Here is a 21497-nt window from a genome sequence, read left to right as displayed (position 1 = left end):
GAATTAGGAGATTGGGATTGACATATATACACTACTGATACTATACATATAAAACACATAACTAATGAGAACCTACTGTATAGCACAGGGAACTCTACTCAATGCTCTGTGGTGACCTAAATGAGAAGGAAATCCAAAAAAGAGGGGATATATGTGTACATATAGCTGATTCACTTTGCTGTGCAGTATAAACTAACGCAATATTGTAAAGCAACTATATCCCAATAAAAATTTTTTTAAAAGATGGATTTAGAATGTTATTAATATTTATGAGTAATAATATATTATGAATTATGAACCAAAAAAAAAACCTAGTTAGCTGCTTCACCTTGAGAAAAATGGATAAATTAAGTCTTTCTTTGGTCATTAGTAAAATAAATTAAATATACCTGCCTCCTGAGGTTGTTAAGAATAAAAACAATTGGGTAATACACCAATATAATAAACACCTCATAGAACCTCAGTAAAATTATGTTTTCAAAAGTAGATAACTTAAAGGATAATATAGCGCTAGATATATTAATCCAATAAAGTGTGAGCTAATAGATTGAGACTAATATGCATAGTCACCTTCTGTTATCATTGAAGGAGTGGTGCCTTAGCTACAGGGAGTATAACCTTGTTATGATTTCCATAGCACTGTTCCTCTATTTTTTCACCTTGATCGGTGCCACAGAGTAGTTGAGAATATAGGGTAGTTGAGAATGCAGGAACAGTAGATCAGTAGGAAGTGGAAGTGAAAGTTGGCAGGAGCGAGTGATCTACATGGTATGACTAATCCTAAGGGTAACCCATTCATGAAGAAGGTGATTGTATAATAACTCTAGTTGTTAGTGACAAATAATTTGGACATGGGTAGATTTAAGTAAGTTTAGGTAACAAAGTATTTTTTTTCCTCCTTAAATTTGTAACCACTGTGGCTATTTCACAATTATTTGTTGTTAGAGACTAAAGGGACTACATAAAGGATCATAAGAAAATTGTAGCTATAACCACCCTTCTTCCCCTCTACCTGCTACTAAAAACTCTCCAGAACAAAATATGTGACTCCTATAAATACTAGGATAGGATTAGGGGGTTGATAGTTTTACTGGATGTATGTTTTCTGTTCTTAAAGGGAATGCAAAGCCATCTCCCTATGAAAGTGAATTTACTTGTTTGAGGTCACGGTATCTGTACTTTGGGAAGCTGATAACCATGTAAACCGTTCAAGAAATAAGCCTTCAGAATAGTGATAAAGGAGACAAACCAGAGATACGCTACAATCTGTTTACCTGTAACTTTTCAACCAGGACTAATTTTTGTAGCAAAATATAGGTAAGCAGTATATGTATAGGTTGAATGTGATAGAAATATTGAATTAAAGTAATTATCTTTCTGTTTATGTTTACTTTTTATAAGTTAACCTATATTAGGTTTATATACAGTAAAACCTATTTCATCTTTATGGCTAGACTAATGCTTTAATTTCTCACTGACAAGGCTGTTCTGAATATTTTCTATGAATCTTTTGATATAAAACAAAAATTTCTGAAAGAATAATATGAATATCTGAACAAGAACATCAGGTGCAAAACAAATTATCTGAAGTACCTTATGTTATGTAATTATCCTACTTATTTTTTTTTAATGAATTTATTTATTTTTGGCTGCGTTGGGTCTTTGTCACTGTGCGCATGCTTTCTCTAGTTGCGGTGCATGGGCTTCTCATTGTGGTGGCTTCTCTTGTTGCGGAACACAGGGTCTAGACGCACAGGCTTCAGTAGTTGTGGCACACGGGCTCAGTAGTTGTGACTCGTGGGCTCTAGAGCGCAGGCTCAGTAGTTGTGGCACATGGGCTTAGTTGCTCTGCGGCATGTGGGATCTTCCTGGACCAGGGCTTGAACCTGTGTCTCCTGCATTGGCAGGCAGATTCTTAACCACTGCACCACCAGGGAAGTCCTATCCTAGTTATTGAAATATAGTAAAATTAAGAGAACAATATTACTTGATCACAAAAGCTTTATTGCACTTACTGTAATTCACATCAGGGTTTAGGGACTATATGCATATAGTATGCATGACTCAAATCTCTTCTCAGGATATTCAGGATTTATTTGTGAGCTCTGAATTTCTGATTGTTGTCATTTTTAACTTGCTTAGATCCCATCTTTCTTTCCTGATAAAGGGTTCAGACATCTTTATAACTTGTCTTCTTAAAGGGCAAAAGGATTAGTCATTTCCACTGATGAAGTCATGGGTGAGAAAATTACATCATAAGTTCAGAATTACTTAAAGGGAAAGTAGAACAGAGGTATGAATCAGTGGAAAAGCCAGTTATTCCACTTTGGGATGACTTGCCACAGCTTTGTAAGATGTTAGGAGACAATCTGATAAAAATAATGCACTGGTTGAACATTATTTTTAAAAATTCATAAAAGTAAATGGGCAAGTTTGTTGTAAACGTAAATAAGGGTAAATCTCTTAAGTCTACAGAGTAGATGGAATCCTTAGAATAAGCTGAGAATCTGAAGGAACTAAATTAGGAAAATATAACTACAAACGTAGGAAAATCATCAAAAATAAACTCATCAGCTTTTCAGAAAGCAGGCTATAGAGCAGGGGTAATGCCATGTTTTTCCTCTCCTTTTTGAGGCAGGAGAGACAATGTAAGTTATAGGTAATAAAACCTTGTCCACTGAGCTTTTAAAGTTAGTCTGTTAAAGAGATCTTGGAATCCTGTTATGGGATTACACAATTACTGCTGCCCAAGAGCATTTAAACAATCAGGTGAAGGAAAAGAATATGGATTGTATTTGAAAAATGGAAACTTACAAATAAAGCTTTTACATGTATACTACTGAATGTAAAACTGGATAAATTCTTGGATGGAGTAGGGAGGTGAGATTCCCAGATTACGTAGTGATTTTGGGGTGAGGGGATACTCTCACTGGGACATCAGTATCTTGAGAGGACTGGGATTTTTTTCTCAGCCTTATTGAGGTACAATTGACCAATAATTTTGTAATACATTTAAAATGTTTAACATGATTTGATATACATTGTGAAAAGTTTCCCATCGTATCACCATTAATGAATACATCTGTCACCTCACTTATTCACCTATTTTCCCCCTCTTTTTTCTTTTTTGGTGAGAACAGTTAAGTTATACTCTCTAGGCAAATTTCGCTTATACAATACAATGTTATCAATTATAGTCACTGTATTATACTTAGATCCTATGACCTTATTCATCTTAAACTGAAAAATTATACCCTTTTACAAGCCTCTCCCTATTTCCATCACCCCTCATCCCCTGACAACCACCATTCTACTCTCTGTTTCTCTGAGTTGGATCTTGTTTTCTCCTCGTATTGATACCATACAGTATTTTTCTTTCTCTGTGTGGCTTATTTCACTTACTTCACATAATGCCCTCCAGGTTCATCCATGTCATTGCAAATGGCAGGATTTCCTTCTTATTTAGACTGAATAATAATATTCCATTGTATACATATTTATTCCACATTTAAAAAATCCATCCATCCATCCATGGACACTTAGGTTGTTTCCATGTCCTGGCTATTGTAAAAAATGTTTTAATGAACATAGAGCATGAACTTGCATGAACTTTGAGATAGTAATTTCATTTCCTTTGGATATATACTCAGAAGTGGGATTGTTAGCTCATGAGATAGTTCTATATTTAATTTTTTGAGGAACCTTCATACTGTTTTTCTAGTGGTTGTACTACTTTATATTCCCATCAACTGTGTGCAGATTCCCTTTTCCCCTCATCCTTGTCAGCATTTGTTATCTCTTTTTGATAATAGACATCCTAACAAGTGTTAAGTGATATCTCACTGTAGTTTTGATTTGCATTTCCCTAATGATTAGTGATGTTGAACACCTTTTCCTGTACCTATTGAATATTTGTATGTCTTCTTTGGAAAAGTGTCTGTTTAGTTCCTCTGCCCATTTTTTAATTGGATTGTTTGGTTTTTTGGCTGTTGAGTTGTATGAGTTCCCTATATATTTTGGATATTAACCCCTTGTCAGATAGATGGTTTGCAGATATTTTCTCCTATTCCATGGATTGCCTTTTCATTTTGTTGACTGATTCATTTGCTGTGTAGAAGCTTTTTAGTTTGATATAGTTTCACTTATTTATCTTTTGCTTTTGATGCTCAAGCTTTTGGTGTAATATCTAAAACCTGTTGCATAATCCAGTGTCAAGGAGCTTTACCCCTATGTTTTCTTCTAGGAGTTTTATGGTTTCAGGTGCTATGTTTTAAGTCCTTCATCCATTTTGAGTTAATTTTTATAAGTAGAGTAAGATAGGAGTTCAATTTCATTCTTTTACATGTGGATATCCAGTTTTCCCAACACAATATTGAAGAGACTGTCCTTTTCCATTGAGTATTCTTGGCTTTCTTGTTAAATAAGTTGGACATATGTGTATGGGTTTATTTTTGGGCTTTTGAAACTATTTCATTGGTCTATGAATCTGGTTTTATGCCAGTGCCATACTGTTTTGATTACTGTAGCTTTATAGTATAGTTGAAATTAGAAAGTGTGATGCCTCCAACCTTGTTCTTTCTCAAGATTGCTTTTGCTATTCAGGGTCTTTTTTGGTTTCATGTGAATTTTTAGATTGCTGTTCTATTTCTGTGAAAAATGCCATTGGAAATTTGATAGGTAATTGAATTTGTAGATTACTCTGGGTAATATGGACATTTTAATAATATTAATTCTTCTAATCCATGAACATGGAATATCTTTCCTTATCTTATATGCCTTTTTTCATTTTCTTTCACCAGTGTTTTATAGTTTTCAGTGTATAGGCTTTTCACCACCTTGGTTAAAGTTATTCCTAAGTATTTTATTCTTTTTTATGCTATTGTAAATAGTTTTTTTTTCTTATTTTCTCTTTCTGATAGTTTGTTGTTAGTGTACAGTTTTTTGTTTTATATAGTGTTTCTTGTATATTGATTTTGTATCCTCCAACTTCAGTGAATTTCTGTATTCTAAAGGTTTTCTGGTGGAGTCTTTAGGATTTTCTATAATATAAAATTCTGTCATCTGTAAACGGACAGTTTTACTTCTTCCTTGCCGATCTGGATACAGTTTGTTTCTTTTTCTTGCCTGATTCTCTGGCTCAGACTTCCAGTACTAATGTTAAATAGAAATGGTGAGAGTGGACATACTTGTTTTGTTCTTGATATTAGAGGAAAAGCTTTCAGGTTTTCATGGTTGAGGATGACATTAGCTGTGGGTTTGTCATATATGGCTTTTATTATGTTGAGGTATGTTCCCTCTCCAGTCTGTTGAGAGTTTCTATCATGAAGATGTTGAATTTTGTTAAATACTCTTTTGCATCTAGTGAAGTGATCATATGATTTTTATTCTTTATTTTATTAATAGAGTATAGCACATTTACTGATTTGCATATGTTGAACTATCCTTGCATCCCTGGGATAAATCCCCCTTGATCATGGTGTATGATCCTTTTAATGTGCTGTTGAATTCGATTTGCTGATATTTTGTTGAGGATGTTTCCATCTATGTTCATCAGTGATATTGACCTGTAATTTTCTTTTTTCTAGTGTCCTTGTCTAGCTTTTTTATCTGGGTAATGCTGGGAGAGAGCTGTGATTTTAATTTATCAAATGGGGTCATAAGATTAAAAATCTTGTACAGTCACTTAAGTTTTTTTCCCCCACATTATATAATAGTATCTGAAAGACCTTTCATAAATGCTTGTGCTTTTTCTTTATTTTTCTCACAATGCCAACTGTGATTAGCATATGGGAAGATAGAAACCTATTTGTATGTGGGATAGTAGATTTAATTTTAAAGATCTTTTTATCATCTTGAAAATGCCTTCTTAATTGAACAGATTCATTACATAGGGTACTATCATCTCTCATCTAGGATGCATGAGAGCCTGCCACAGACAGGAGGAAAAACTTAAGGGCTTGTATGTCATTACTATGTGAGATTTGACATTTATCTCATGGAACAGTTACATGTAGGGCTGCCATATAGGGGCTTAGTAATGAAGCAAACTGATATGTTTAGATCCCAAATGTTATTACAGGGGTGAGTATCAAGGTCTTCCAGAAATTTAGAAAAATAAATTCCTGGAGCAGTGTGCATGTACCCTCAAAGTGTTTGCACGTACAATACATTCCAGATTTATCAAGTCAGTATGTTTGGTATTTGTTCTCAGGAATCTACATTATAAGCTCTTTTGCCAATTCTCTAAAACTAGAGAGCCACTGTTATAAAAAAAAGGCACTGTAAAGAGAACAGCTTAAAATTTAAAACATAAAATTGCACTAAAGTAACCAAGTTAATATAACTGAGGCATGTTAGATTATAAATTTGCACATATCTAGAACCAGAATAGCTTACTGATGCCAAAAGTTATGTTTTTCTGATATAATGATATGTCTTAGAGATAGAAAAGGAGAACATAAGCGATGTAGCTAAATTTCAAAAATAATTCATTTACGGGGACCTCCATGGTGGTCCAGTGGGTAAGACTCTGCAGTCCCAATGCAGGGGGCCTGGGTTCAATCCCTGGTCAGGGAACTAGATCCTGCATGCATGCTGCAACTAAGAGTCCACATGCTGCAACTAAGAAGCCCCACATGCCACAACTAAGAAGCCTGCATGCTGCAAATAAGACCTGGCACAGCCAAAACAAATAAATAAATACTTTAAAAAATTCATTTAGGATTATTGTTCATGTATATAAAGATGCATTAGACATAGAGAGTCTGCTCTCAGGAAGTTTGGAATCTAGTAAATGAGAGTGACAAGTAAACATTATTTCAGTATAATCTAATGTGCTCAGATGCATAGGATAATATGGTGGCACACACTAGAAAGAAAACTATAAAATACACTTTTTAAATATTCATTGGACAGTTACCAACTGAAAGTAACAGGTTTCTTAGTGAGGAGAATTTCAATCCATCTCTCCCTTATAACTGTCTTCTGCTCTTATGGATTTCATACTATATCTGGGGCCTTTAAGCATGAGGAATTCGATTCTCAACGTGCTTAGTGAGACTACCAAATAAAAATATAGGTGAAATTGACAGATAAGTGGCCAGTCAGGGAGTGAATGAAGGTCAAAGGACATGTTGAGTTGATTATATCAGTACAGTATTGTGTAGAAAATTCATAAAAATTGTATTAGAGTTGTGTATATAAAGTTCACACATATAAACATCAAACCATGAAGTGAAATAGAACAGAAAAATTTAAAAACCAAAGAATCAGATTCTTATATGTTTTGAAGTAATTTTCCTAGGATATGAGACAACTCATCAGATCAGTTATTATATCAATGAAAATTGTATGAAGACATAAAAAGATAAATTTGGTATCTGGAGAATTGAGAATTATGTTTCAAGAGTTAATCATGTAATCTGTGAGAAAAATTGAACATAGTTTATACTGGACAGTTGTGTGAGATGAGTGAATTTGTCAAATATTAAGAATTAAGTTTTAGCTAATAGTGCGTCTTCTCTGGACATAGTTTAATCTATAACAACTATTTCTTGTACTTATATAACATTTACAAAATGCTTTAACATACATTACATATTAACTTATTTGGTCCTCTTAACACTACCCTGTAGTAAGTAGGGCAGGTAGAAATATCCTTATTTTAGAAATGTAGATATTAAGCCTGAAAAAGACACATTTTTATTTATTTTTAATTAGCTGAACTCTTCTGTACAGATTTTCAGCTTCTAATAATATCTAACTATATCCCAAGCACAGTGTTCTAAGCTCATTGATTATCTTGATCTACACAATAACTCTGAGATAGGTGGTATTATTGCTATTATTTTCCATTTTCCATTTGAGGAAGCAGCCATGGGGTCAAGCAGTTTATTGACAGTTATGCAGCTAGTGAAGGGTAGGGCTACATTAGACTTGGCACAAATTTAACCATTCTTCTCCTAATTTTACCTGTGAAAGTATAAGGTACTCAGTTTGCAAATCACTAATTTCATAGATCTATAGTATAATTGTACTTTAAGACTGTTCTTTAGTCTGCCTTAGGGTATAATTCCCTACCTTCTATCTCATAGTAATAATAAAGATTTGTGGTAGACAATTTAAATAACATAAAAGCTATAAAAAGAAAGTAGAAGTAACTAGTGTTCCCACTCAGAAGTAGTTAGCAGGATTTTCTTACACATCCTTTGCTAACTTTTTCCACTGTGACTTAATGGAACTACAATTTTTACATAAATTGGTGTATGCTATATATGTTTTGCAACCTGATTTTTCTTTTTTACTCAATAGCTTATTTCTGTTTTTCATTAAAAGTGTGCTTTCATATGTTTCCTATGTTTGAATATTGGCTTATATGGTAACTTTTTGATTTTTATTAAGGTTTGCTAGATTAATAATAAATTTTTTTTTATTTTTAAAGGACCTACACATGTTAGTCCAACCATCACTGAAGACCAAAAGAAAAGTGAAGAAATGCAACAGAGCATTTCAGAAGATGAGGAAAACATTAGAGTTTTGCAAGGAAATAATGAAGAGCTGAAAACACGTTTACTCATTGTTGAGAATGAACTTAAAAATGAAAAGGAAGAAAAAGCAGAATTAAATAAACAGATTATTAGTTTGCAGCAGGAACTCTCTTCCTCTGAAAAAAAGAGTTGTAGTTTTAGTGTAGAGGTCCAACAAATTCAGTCGAATTATGACAATGTGATTTCTGAATTACATGTGCAGAGAGGTATAAATCAAGAACAGGAGGAGAGGATCATGAAATTGTCAAAGGAGATAGAAACTGCTAGAAGAAACATCACAAATAATGTTTCACAAATAAAATTAATGCAAGCAAAAATAGATGAATTACGTACACTTGATTCAGTTTCTCAGATCTCAAGCATAGATTTACTCAGTCTCAGGGATCTGTCAAATGGTTCTCAAGAGGATAATTTGCCGAATACACAGTTACATCTTTTGGATAATGATTATTTGATAAGTAAGCAAGTTAACGAAAGTGGTATTCAAGAACTTGGTAGGGAAAGGTCTTTCCACTCTACTGTTGAAGCCATTTGGGAAGAATGTAAGGAGATTGTAAAGAGTTCCTCCAAAAAAAGACATCAGATCCAGGAACTGGAACAACAAATTGAAAAATTACAGGCAGAAGTAAAAGACTGTAAAGATGCAAACAATAGACTAAAAACAGAGGAGAGGGAGAATAAAAATCAAGATCTACTAAAAGAAAAAGAAAGTCTTATACAGCAGCTGAAGGAAGAATTGCGAGAAAAAACTGTTGGTCTTGATATTCAAGTACAGTATGTGGTTGAAGGAAAGAGAGCACTTTCAGAACTTACACAAGATGTTACTTGCTATAAGGTGAAAATAAAGGAACTTGAAGCATTGTTAGAAACTCAGAAAGATGAATATAGCCGTTCAGCCAAGTTAGAACAAGAAATTATGGAAAAGGAATCTATCATTTTAAAGCAAGAAAGAAATCTGAAGGAATTTCAAGCAAATCTTCAAGATTCTATCAAAAACGCCAAAGATTTAAGTGAAAGGGAAGTCAAATTGAAAGAAGAAATCACAAAATTAACAAACAATTTGCAAGATGCAAAGCATTCACTCCAATTAACGGAAGAAGAAAAAGAAACAAACTGGCAAGAAACAGAAAAGTAAGCTAAAAGTTATTAAAATGTTTGAAAATATGGAAAGCATTTATTGATTTTTCTGTGTAGCTTTTAAAGAATCTGGTTGGGCATATCTTAATCTGGTTAAGTATAACATGTATGATGACTGAAGAACTTCAATTTTGTTTATATAAACTTTTGGAACCAAATGTTATATGCAAAGATCTGTTTATAAAATCTCCTGAAATCCTCCTTGAAGGATTTCTTCATGGTTTGGACATTCCAAATTTGTGAAAAGATCTAATTTTGTAGATTATTAGTAGCTCACACATATGATTCTAAGTGATTAGTGATATGTCACTATAGATAAGTGATTTTTTTTTTTAGGTTGAAAGAGGAGCTCTCTGCAAGTGCTGCTCTTACCCAGAATCTGAAAGCAGATCTTCAGAAGAAGGAAGAAGATTATGCTGAGCTGAAAGAGAAACTGGCGGATGCCAAAAAGCAGATTGAGCAAGTACAGAAAGAGGTAGGTTATTTGAAAAGGTGTGTGGCCAATTTAAATGATAAAGATTGTTTTCCTTATATATCAAGTTTAGACACTAAGTTTAGTATTGACCAGAACATTTGTCAACTCCATAATTTTTCTTAAATGATGAGAAAAGTTACTTCACAAAAGAAAATTTAGTCAGATTAAACAAACTGAAGGATGTCTAATATTAAGAAAAATATGTGCCTTATGTAAGATTAGAACCTTTTTTTTTCTTTTAAGGGCTGCTAAGTTCAAGTCCTCCCAGAAAAGTAAATAGCAAACTTTTGTTTGCAGATAGTATTTAGGAGAATATGTAGTGCAATTGTAACAAGTTTTCATTATAATTTGATTTAAAAATAGGAAATATAATCACATGATTCCAAATTTAGAATATATGAAAATATGTATAGTGAGGGAAAAAACTGCCTCCCAGCCATCAAGTTTCCCTCCAAAGCGTTAGATGTTACCAACTATTTTTTTTCTCTTCACTTCTCTTTCCTTCTCTTCCTATAAAAAATGAAAAACATCCTATAAACACTATGTGAACCTTGGTTTTTTTCACTCAATATTTCCATCTCAGGATATAAGTCTCCAAATGAGCTTTTTTTCTTTTTTATGACTCTGAACATTTATTTACCATTAATCAGCCCCATATTGTTGGACAATTAAGGTAATTTCCAGTCTTCTGTTAATCATGTAGTGATGTCATTTTGAACATTTGCAAGTCTTCCTCTGGTATAAATTCCTAAAAGTGGAATTTATGGGTCACTGGTTTGTACATTTGTAATTTTGATATTTATTACGCTTTTTAGAGATTATGCTAGTTTACTCACCAGAACTAATGTATGAGAACAAGAGAGTATTTTTCTCTGTACTCTTATCCACAAAGTAGTATTTTATCATATTTTTTTGATATTTGCTAATTTGACATGTAAATAGTGTATCTCAACTATAATTCTAACTTGCATACCTCTAATTATGAGTGAACATTTTTTGGTTTAAAATTCATTTGTATTTTTTTTTCCTGTGGTCTGTATATTCATATTCTTTGTATTTTAGTTTGGGTTATTGTTTTTCTTTTTATTATCGCTTTGTGGGAGCTTGTTACATACTTAGGAAATTAACTTTTTTTTTTTTAATTTAAGGGTGATTTATTTTACTTAAGGGTGGCAGTGGGAATAGTCATAGATTTCTAATACAAAGCAAATACAAAAATCAAACAACCATAAGAATAATGAAAATCTAAATATGAAAAGCTAATCTTTTAGGAGAAAAATAAGGAGACTATCTTTTTTGTTGTTGTTTTGCCAGTGGTAATGGATATGTAAGGATATTGACAACAACATTGGAATAGCAGAGGAATTGAAAATGCTATACATTGATCAATGGGAAACTAGCTAAATTAATTATATTGCATATACACAATAAAATACCATGAAGAAAGCAAACACATATATATATATATATATATATATATATATATAGTCTTTGGTTGAACCATATACCATTCTAAGTGCTCTACATTACATATACTATCTCACATAATTTCCCGACAATACTACTACTATCCCATTTTACATATGAGACAAGAAGTTAAGTAACATGCCCAAGATGACACATATATATATATTTTTTTTCTACGTCATAATATTGACATTCAGTCCAGTAATCTTCCACTGTAACAGCTCCTTTACTTTGCAGTGAAAATTGATTTGTATATTTTCTGGAAATTAACTTTTGAAGGATATTAATTGTAGATATCCCCCTATCTCTCCCCCACATTGCCATTTTTCTTCATTTTGATTATGTTCCTTTTTTTTGCCTTGGAGCAACTTATTTTTCTTTTATGACTGTTGGATTTTGTATCATAATTAGACTTTTTTAAAAAGCTGAAGTAATTTTAAATATTTTTCATTACCTTGAGTTAGTTACAAAAGAATACTTAAATGTGTAAGGTCTGAAGAATATTGATACAACAAATGCTTGTGGGTCTCATCCATTTTCTATGTTTCCTACCCCCACTGAGTTTACTGTAATGAATGTTTTGTGTTTATCTTTTTTTAATCTTTTAAAAATATAAGTTAAATCATATTTTTTTTTATCTCTAAACATTATGTCATGTTCTGAGACATTTTCACATCATATTCCTGACATTTATGTATGGTTATAATTAATCACTTTCACTGCTGTGTAATACTCCGTGTGTGACTATACAATTTAGTTATCTATTCTATTGACCATTTAGATATTTCCGTTCTTCGCTCTTAGAAACAGTGATCCTATTTTATACATGCCCTTGGTACACATGTGTAAGAATTTATATAACAAGGGGTGGCATTGTTGGGTCAGAGAATGTAAATGGGTATCTTATGGTTTTAAGTTGTATTCCTCTGATAACTAATGAAATGGAGTGTCTATTTGTGTTTTTATTCACTATATGTCTGTTCCAGTTTTCACTCTGTGAAATCCATTTTTTCATATTTTCTTTTAATTTTGCTGTCCTTTAAAAAAATTATTATTGTGTTGGATTTCTTTATTCTTGGTTCTAATCCTTTGTCAGTAAAATATATTGCAAATACCTTCTAGTTTACCTGTTGAAAGTCAGGCCTCCTCTTTCTATGAATGTCCTCAAAATAAAAGCCCGTTAGTGCTCCACTTATTTCTGTGATTCTTTTTTCACTTAATTTTTTTGTTATCTCAGTATTTCCTATTTTTTTGTTAGTTCCTCAGTGCTTTTAAAAAGATTTAAAACATTTTTTTATACAGCATTTTTTGTGTTTTCAACAGAGAATTGGTTACTTTCTTCTAAACTACCTGACATTGAAGTCCTGGAATAATTTTTTATTTAGCATAAGAAAACTCTCACAATAGTATAGCATTAATGTAAATTAAAAATGAATGGAAAGAATGAGTATGAACTTTTTGATTAAATAAATTATAATTTTCATGACTATTAGGCCTATACTGGTAAAGGAGAAGCTCCTGCTGTGGACCTGGTACCCTCTGTGTCCATTTTTTTTTTTTTGTGGTACGCGGGCCTCTCACTGTTGTGGCCTCTCCCGCTGCAGAGCACAGGCTCCGGACATGCAGGCTCAGCGGCCATGGCTCACGGGCCCAGCCGCTCCGCGGCATGTGGGATCCTCCCAGACCGGGGCACGAACCCGCGTCCCCTGCATCGGCAGGCGGACTCCCAACCACTGCATCACCAGGGAAGCCCTCCATCTCCTTTTTCTGTGAGCAGAGGTTCTTTTTTTTTTTTTTCCCTGCCAGCTTCTTAAGCACTCTGATACCTGGAAGCTTTGGCCTAAGACCTTTTGATCATTTATAATGATATGTACAGATATTTAAATTGTGTTTTCCACTGCTTTATTAGTGGTTAAGTTCCCTGATTCATTGTTAGTGTATTTATTTAGCAGGATTTTGATTTAAGTGCAGTGATAAGTACTAAGTTTTTATGATAATATGGGAAAATGCTTGTGTTATAATGTTAAGTAATAGAAACCGGACCCAATTTTATATATATAATAGGATTAAAAATTTGCAAACAATTTGTATAATATAGACTGCAAGGAAATATAAAAATATATATTTTGATTATTTTAGGTAATGGCATTCTAGGTAATTTTTTAAAAGGTCTACTTATTGCATTATTTCTTATAATGGATATGAATTCATTCGTAATAAGGGAAATGTAATAAAATTTTTGATTAATGGAAGAAAAATCCAAAAAATACCACCATAGATAAAATGCAAAATATATGTTGTTTCTGATAATTATACACAGAAAGTTTCCAGGCCACGCAACAAGTATTTCAAAGTGGACTAGATTAGAAATGTAAGACAGTAAAGACGACCTAAACTGTAATTAGGCATAGGAAAATGTTTAGTCAGATCAGCAAGTTAAAAATCATAATTTGGAAAAGCACTTGTTTGTCATTCAGAAGCCTGAATTATTTGCTTTCTAGGAATGTAATTTTTGGATTGTTTGCTTTCTAGGAATGTAATTTTGGCCAGGGCAGCCTTTTTTTCTCCCCTCATTGGGTATAAATTACTTACCTTTGGATTTAGTGTAGATTCTGAACTTGTAAAATAAATTTCGAATGACATTTCGGTTTTAACACCTCAGGATCAAGACTAGAGTTTCTGTAGGTGGTAGACAGGCTTGAAAGCTTTATAAATTCTGGGCAAATGACAGGTAAATGGATTAAATTACTCCAAAATACAAACTGCAGTCCTAGCCCTATGCACCTTATTGCCTTTTGTTAGGTTCCTTTCACTTAGCTAAGTAGTCCAGAGGGAACTTTGGATTTACATTCCTATTATCAGTCCACATGTTGTTCATAGTATCCTCAACAAAACAAATAAGGAAATAACCATTAGGCTGTATTTAAGCCTTCATACATTTTCCTCATTTCTATCAAATGTAATGTATGAGCAAGGCCTGTGTAGTTTGATTTCAAATTACTGGTTGTGAGATCTGGTCTACCTCTCTTGACTTTACTACAGGATAGGCTGGAACACCATTCCTTTGTCTTTTCTGATCTATTTAAAAAAAAATTTTTTTTTTTGGCTGCGTTGGGTCTTCATTGCTGCGCACGGGCTTTCTCTCTAGTTATGGTGAGTGGGGGCTACTGTTCATTGCTGTACGTGGGCTTCTCATTGCAGTGGCTTCTCTTGTTGCAGAGCTTGGGCTCTAGGCACGCGGGCTCAGTAGTTGTGGCTCACAGGCTCTAGAGCACAGGCTCAGTAGTTGTGGCACACGGGCTTAGTTGTTCTGCAGCATGTGGGATCCTCCCGGACCAGGGATGGAACCCGTGTCCCCTGCATTGGCAGGCTTATTCTTAACCACTGCACCACCAGGGAAGTCCTCTTAAAATGTTTTTTGTTTTAGATTGTTGTAATGTAGGTTGTTTATTTCTGTTAAATGATATCCTGGCTGAAGATTCTTGGAGTATAGAAACTTCCTGGTTTAAGATACTATTTCTGAACACCATGATTATCAGTAAGCATTATCAAACATGGTATAATTGACTTGTGTTCATATGGAGCTAGTTACTCAGTTCTTTAAAAATGGCTTCTTTTTCCAAATAAAAACTTTTAATTATAATACATTATTAGGAAATTTTTTTAAATTAATTAATTTATTTTTGACTGAGTTGGGTCTTCCTTGCTGCACGCAGGATTTCTCTAGTTGCGGCGAGTGGGGGCTACCATTTGTTGCGGTGCACGGACTTCTCATTGCGGTGGCTTCTCGTTGTGGAGCACGGGCTCTAGGCATGCAGGCTTCAGGAGCTGTGGCTCACGGGCTCAGGAGTTATGGCTCGCGGGCTCTAGAGTGTAAAGTGGCACACGGGCTTAGTTGCTCCATGGCATGTGGGATCTTCCTGGACCAGGGCTCGAACCCGTGTCCCCTGCATTGGCAGGCGACTTCTTAACCACTGAACCACCTGGGAAGCCCGGGAAATATTTTTTAAGAAATGAAGGTAAAAGTGAAAGCCTTCTCCCCAGTCTCATTTCTCTCTTCTTAAATATGACCACTCTTGACAGTCAGTCCTTCTGTGTTCTTTTAGATCTTTTTATATGCATTTTACATAATAAATATATGTAAATAGTGCTTGTATGGTTTTACTTTTATAAATGGGATCAACTATATATAAATAATTGCTTTTAAAATATAATTTTAAGATTTTTTTATAGCAGAATTTAGGAGGTATCTCTTTTTAAGTAATGTTTTATTATATAAATGACTATTTAACATTCCTTGAAGGGTGGGTATTAATAGTGTTTTCTGTTTTTCAAAATGAACAATGTATCATGTCAATGCTAATAATAATAGGAGCTTAGTCTGGATTCGTTGTTCTGAGTTTACATGTATCATCTCATTTAATTTTCACACAAATATTAGGGATAGGCATTTTTTTAACTTCCATTTTATGACTAAGGAAGTAGGCATTGAGAGAGAACTTGTCCAAGTTAGAGCCAGGATGGAAACTGAAGCAGTCCTTATGTGCATCTTGGTGCAACACGTAGTTTCTATATATTATTGGCAGACAGTTTATATCTGTAAAATTGATGAAGATGGTGTTTATTACTGGAAGTCCCATATTTTTGAACAAAATAAGCCAATAAAAATAAATATTATTAATGTATGATTATAAAAGGAATATATATTTATTGTAGTAAATTTGGAACATACAGAAAGCCTAAAAAGAACTGTAAAAATCACCTGAAACCAAACCCCTCATAACTACTATTATTTTATTATAATTTATTTTTATTATTTTATTACTATAAAAAGCATGGAGATACCATGCTTTTTATGAAGGGGAACTTTGTTCAATTAACTTCCTTCAGTTTTTGAGATCTCTAGGATTGGTATCATGGAAATTGGACTAAAGGTGTACATAGATTACCTGCTATCTCTCCTCCCTTCCCCTTCCCTTTCCCCTCCTCTCTCCTCTAAGATTTGCATACTAATTCATAGTGCTTTTTGATTTCTTTAATAGGTTTATAGAATTAAGTTACCAGTAATACCAAAAATCAATTGACCTTCACTTGCATGGGTACCTTATGATCTTGTAATTGTTCCATTTTCATTCTCTATGTGCCATTATTAGCTTTTGAAGTATTTCTTATATTACTGGATCACATTACTTAATAGATCTTGGAAATCTGAGCCAGTGTTTTTCCCCTAGAGTATCTCTATTGGTTTTTCCATGATAAATGATTTTGCTGTTGCATGCAAGGGTCTATGTTGTTTCTTTTTTGAGAGCACTTACAGGGTTTGAGAGTCTTAAAATATTGTAAAAAGAAAATGGCCTCTTCATATGTATCTCCCTTGGAGTATCAAGAAATTTTCTGATAATCTGAAGCCATATCATGTATGTTAGAATCTGTAATTTTTCTAATGTGATTTAAAGGACATGAATCTTTGAACGAGTGGCCATGAATCTTAAACAAAAAACAATTAGTATTTCTAGAAATATTTAATTTGATTTATTACTTTGTAGGTATCTGTAATGCGTGATGAGGAGAAATTGTTGAGGATTAAAATTAATGAACTGGAGAAAAAGAAAAACCAGTGTTCTCAGGAAATAGATATGAAACAGCGAACCATTCAGCAACTTAAGGTAACAGTTTTGTTTTTAAAGGTGATCAGTGTTTAATTAAATGTATCAGTTCTTTTTTTTTTTTAAGTAAGAAATGGATAGTTTTATTTGAGCCAATCTGAGGATTATAACCTGGGAGACAGTCTTTCAGAAAGCTCTTAAGACTGTTCTACCCATTAGAGGTCAAAGCAGGGTTTACATACCTTTTGAGACAAAGGGTTATACATCAAATGGTATATTGTTGACAGTTTACACAATCCAGATCTGCAGTACAAAGGGAGTAGTGGGTAGTCATGGCCCCTTTCACCATAAGAAGGAAGGTTATCTCCTAAGGTGTTATCTTGCTGGCACCAGGAGAAAATAGCTCTTTACAATCCAGCAGGCATTCCTGTGTCTTCTAAGGAAGGGTTAATGCAGATGCATAATGCACAGTAAAGTGGGGTAGGGGATGGGCACAGAGAGAACTTTATATTTGAAAAAAAAATTTTTTTTCCTTATCCTGCCTTAAAAATGTTTTGTCTTATCACAACTTAGTGAGAACTCTCAGGTGGTAAACCCAGCCCAGCTGTCTGGTCAGGGTGTGCAACACTGCTGGGGTTGCAGCGCAGGTGCGTTTGCATTTGCGGTCAGGGAAGGGCCCTGCAGCCCCAGCTCTGCCGGGGTCAGGGTTAGCTGGGGAGCCCTGCCCGCAGTGCCCGAGTTCGAGGCCCCGCCCACCCACCCTGGATTTCGGTGTCCTGGGCACCGTCTGGACAGCAGGTGGCTGCAAAGTGTGGGCTGTGGCTCCCAAGCACCACACCCTCTCCTCGGTGGAGCCGACTCCACAAACCCCTGCTTCTGGGTCTCAGACCAACCCTCTCTCCATCTGTCGCTGCAATAGGACGTCCCAAGGTTTAGGGAGATTTCCAGTCCTCGGGAGCAGGGTTTCGGGGGGACTGTCTCCTAGTCTGCCTGCATGTTCCCCTACACCCACAGAACGAGAGTCATGTTGTTTTCAGGAGACTTTTTGGAAGCCTTTAGGAAAAAAAAACTGTTAAAAAAATCCTAGGGACTTAAGGGTCCAGTAAGATCCCACATGCTGCAGAGCAGCAGAGCCCATGCTCCATAACAGGAGAGGCCACCACAATGAGAAGCCTGCACACCGCAAGGAAGAGTAGCCCCCACTCGCCACAACTAGAGAAAGCCCGCGCACAACAACAAGGACCCAATGCAGCCAAAAATAAATAAATTTATTAATTAAAAAAAATCCTACTTTCAGGAAGACAGTTATTTCATGATTCTAACACCTTAGGGGACTTCGGGGAACAGCTATGAGTACTTGGTGATAACAGATGATTTCAGTGTCAGCCCAAAGGTATGGTGAGGTTTCAAAACAGATTGAAAACCTGTTACCCTGCACCCCTATGGAGCCAGACACCATCTGTTGATAAGCTCTTTCCGTCACTGTCCGAGCACCTCCGTGGTTCTCTGTCTGTTTCCGTCCCCTTCCTTCCACCTCCATCACTCTCAGTCTGTTTCCCTCCCCGTCCGTCCATCTCTGTCGTTCTTCGTCTTTTTCCATCCCCGTCCGTCCACCTCCTTCGTTCTCCGTCTGTTTCCGTCTCTGTCCGTCCACGTCCGTAGTTCGTCATTTTCCTCCTTCATTCTTTGTCTCTTCACCGTCTTTCCATCTCCAGCTGATTTCATAATAGTATTCAGAGATTTTCAGGTTCTGTAATGATTATTCTAAAACTTACAAAATGAGAAGATATTGCTGAAGTTAGATGAGAGAAGGAGTGCAGGTTGGATTACCTGGCAGGTTAAAACTAGAACGGAAGGATTTCCAGTGCCCAGAAATTAACCTTGTGTCCTTTTCAAACCTCCCAGCTACTTTTTACATATAGGGCATGTGGGGATCCTATTTTTTCTGCATTTTGAGTCTACTGTTAAGGAATTTATTTATGGTTTTCTTTGTTCCTCCCACATTAAATACATAGTAAACTTTCATTTCTCTCTCTTTATGCTTTTTGTGTTGTGTAAGAGAACATACATGCTAGCTTGACATGTTGAGTGAAGAAGATGATTTGGCATTTTGGGGGTAGATTAAAGGTTTAAAGTTTGGAGGTTTTGTTGTTTTCTCTTATTACCACTCTCACCCTGCCCTTTTCTCTGAGGTGAAACAAACTTGGGAGCTTGAGACTATTAGTCAGCCTTCTAAGAGACGGATTTCAAACAATATTAAGCCCTGTTTTCAAGTCCCACTCTTAAATAATGGGGTGTAGTTAAGTTGCATTTGCATTTAATTCATATTCTTTCATTTTGCAGGACCAGTTAAGTAATCAGAAAGTGGAAGAAGCTATACAGCAGTATGAGAGAGTGTGCAAAGGTCAGAAACAAACCTCTACTTCCAGTACTAAAATGACTGCAAAATAAGTAGTTAGAATAACAATTAGGTTAATATTTTCCTTTGAAAGTTGTAAAGTTAAATAAGAGCAACATAAGATGTAACTTTATTAAAAGAGAAGAGCATCGATTCTAAAGAGTAACTTACCACCATAAAGTTTATCCTTGGAGAAGTAAAACATTAAGAAATATTCAGTCAGGGCTTCCCTGGTGGCTCAGTGGTTGAGAGTCCGCCTGCCGATGCAGGGGACACGGGTTCGTGCCCCGGTCTGGGAGGATCCCACATGCCGTGGAGCGGCTGGGCCCATGGGCCATGGCCGCTGAGCCTGCGCATCCAGAGCCTGTGCTCCGCAACAGGAGAGGCCACAACAGTGAGAGAGGCCCGCATACCGCAAAAAAAAAAAAAAAAAAAAAGAAAAAGAAATGTTCAGTAAAAGCAACATTGATTTCTAGGTAATGGCCAGTATTTTGTGAAAAATAAAATTAAAGTTATATAGGTCACAATGAATGGAATGGATTTCTAGTCAAAATAATATAAAGATTATACCTCAAATAAAATATCTTTAAAGTTAAAAAATATTTTTTAAATGTTTTTAAAAACTATTTAATACTTTAGATGCAAATTGTATGTGCTAAATTTTTTTTCTCAATTTGGATTGATTTTTTTTATTTGAAATATTACAAAATTATCTTTGTAGATGATATATACATATTTCTGTTCATAAAATTATGCAGATTCCTCTCCTTCCCATCAGTCACCCCTTAACTTCTTAGTTGTGTGAGTAGTAGAGCTGGGATTTGAACCCATGTCTGTTTCAGTCTTAAGTTCCAGACTGTCTTCACTAATTCATGCCTTTTGTACTTGGCCAACTAAAGAGCAGGTGTAAGACAACAAGATTATTACTTATTTAGATGACTTGGACTTTTGTGGGGTTCAGTTGGATCAGTAACTTGGATGTGAAAATATATCTCTGCACACAGTCCTATTTTCTCCTACCTTTTTAGGCCACTGTCCTCTAACATCTCCTATTTCTGTAATCTTTTTGGAGTTTCCCTTTACTTTGGCTCCTTTGTCATTGTTGGTAGATGTGAATAGATATTCTGAAAAGCATTCTTTGGACCATGATATAGTTTTTATCGTATTTTAATTTTTTCTTTCTTTGCCAGATACTGAGATGTGTGGCATAGGCCCATTTTGAGTACTTTTAATCTTCCATCTTCTCCATGCTCTTTAAACTTTCTCCCAGATCACTTGTAACCTACATATTTTCAAATTTTATAGCTTTTTGCAACCTTTCCTTTATTTTTTAATTATTTTGAATTATTGTCTACTCTCTTTCATTTTCATTTTTTAAGTAGTATTTATTGTGTATGAGCATATTTTTTCTAAATATAAAGGTAAGGTGTAGCTTGCCCCCTTTTGAAACTCTTACCTCGGCTTTTGTGATCTATTCTTCAGGTTACTGCCTTTCTCTCAAAATGAGCCTCAGCCACTTCAACAAATTTCCTGATTAAGCCATCATCATTTTTTTTCTTTTTATTTTCTCTCTTGAGAGTTCATTCACTCTTGTGATTTTAAGTATATATGAGACATTCCCTGACAAACAAAAAAGTGCATTTTTAGCTCTTGAGGCTTTCCCTGGCTTCTACATTTCTATTTAAATACTGAATGCCATTCATTTAGCTATCTTATTTATTTTTTAAAATGGAGATATACATACCATAAAATTTACCCTTTAAAAGTGTACAGTGTGGTGGATTTTAGTAAATTCACAAGCTCGTACAACCACTACCTAATTCCAGAACATTTTCATCAGCCTAGAAAGAAACCCTGTACCCATTAGC

General features: G+C 34.7%; 1 protein-coding gene across 11 annotated transcripts in view; it reads left to right on the top strand.

Annotated features, from left to right (window-relative positions):
* Nucleotides 1-21497, top strand: part of KIF20B (kinesin family member 20B) — a 72587-nt gene that overhangs the window by 29662 nt on the left and 21428 nt on the right. For all 11 annotated transcript variants that reach the window (XM_081251613.1, XM_081251611.1, XM_081251620.1 and 8 more), the window contains 4 exons: nucleotides 8441-9677; nucleotides 10020-10158; nucleotides 17172-17291; nucleotides 19575-19635. In XM_081251613.1, the coding sequence (XP_081107739.1) occupies nucleotides 8441-9677; nucleotides 10020-10158; nucleotides 17172-17291; nucleotides 19575-19635 (1557 nt within the window). The remainder of the gene's footprint in view (nucleotides 1-8440; nucleotides 9678-10019; nucleotides 10159-17171; nucleotides 17292-19574; nucleotides 19636-21497) is intronic.

Source organism: Mesoplodon bidens, assembly GCF_964165515.1.
Source record: "Mesoplodon bidens genome assembly, chromosome: 1".
NCBI lineage: Eukaryota > Metazoa > Chordata > Mammalia > Artiodactyla > Ziphiidae > Mesoplodon > Mesoplodon bidens.
This window is presented reverse-complemented; position numbering and strand designations above follow the sequence as displayed.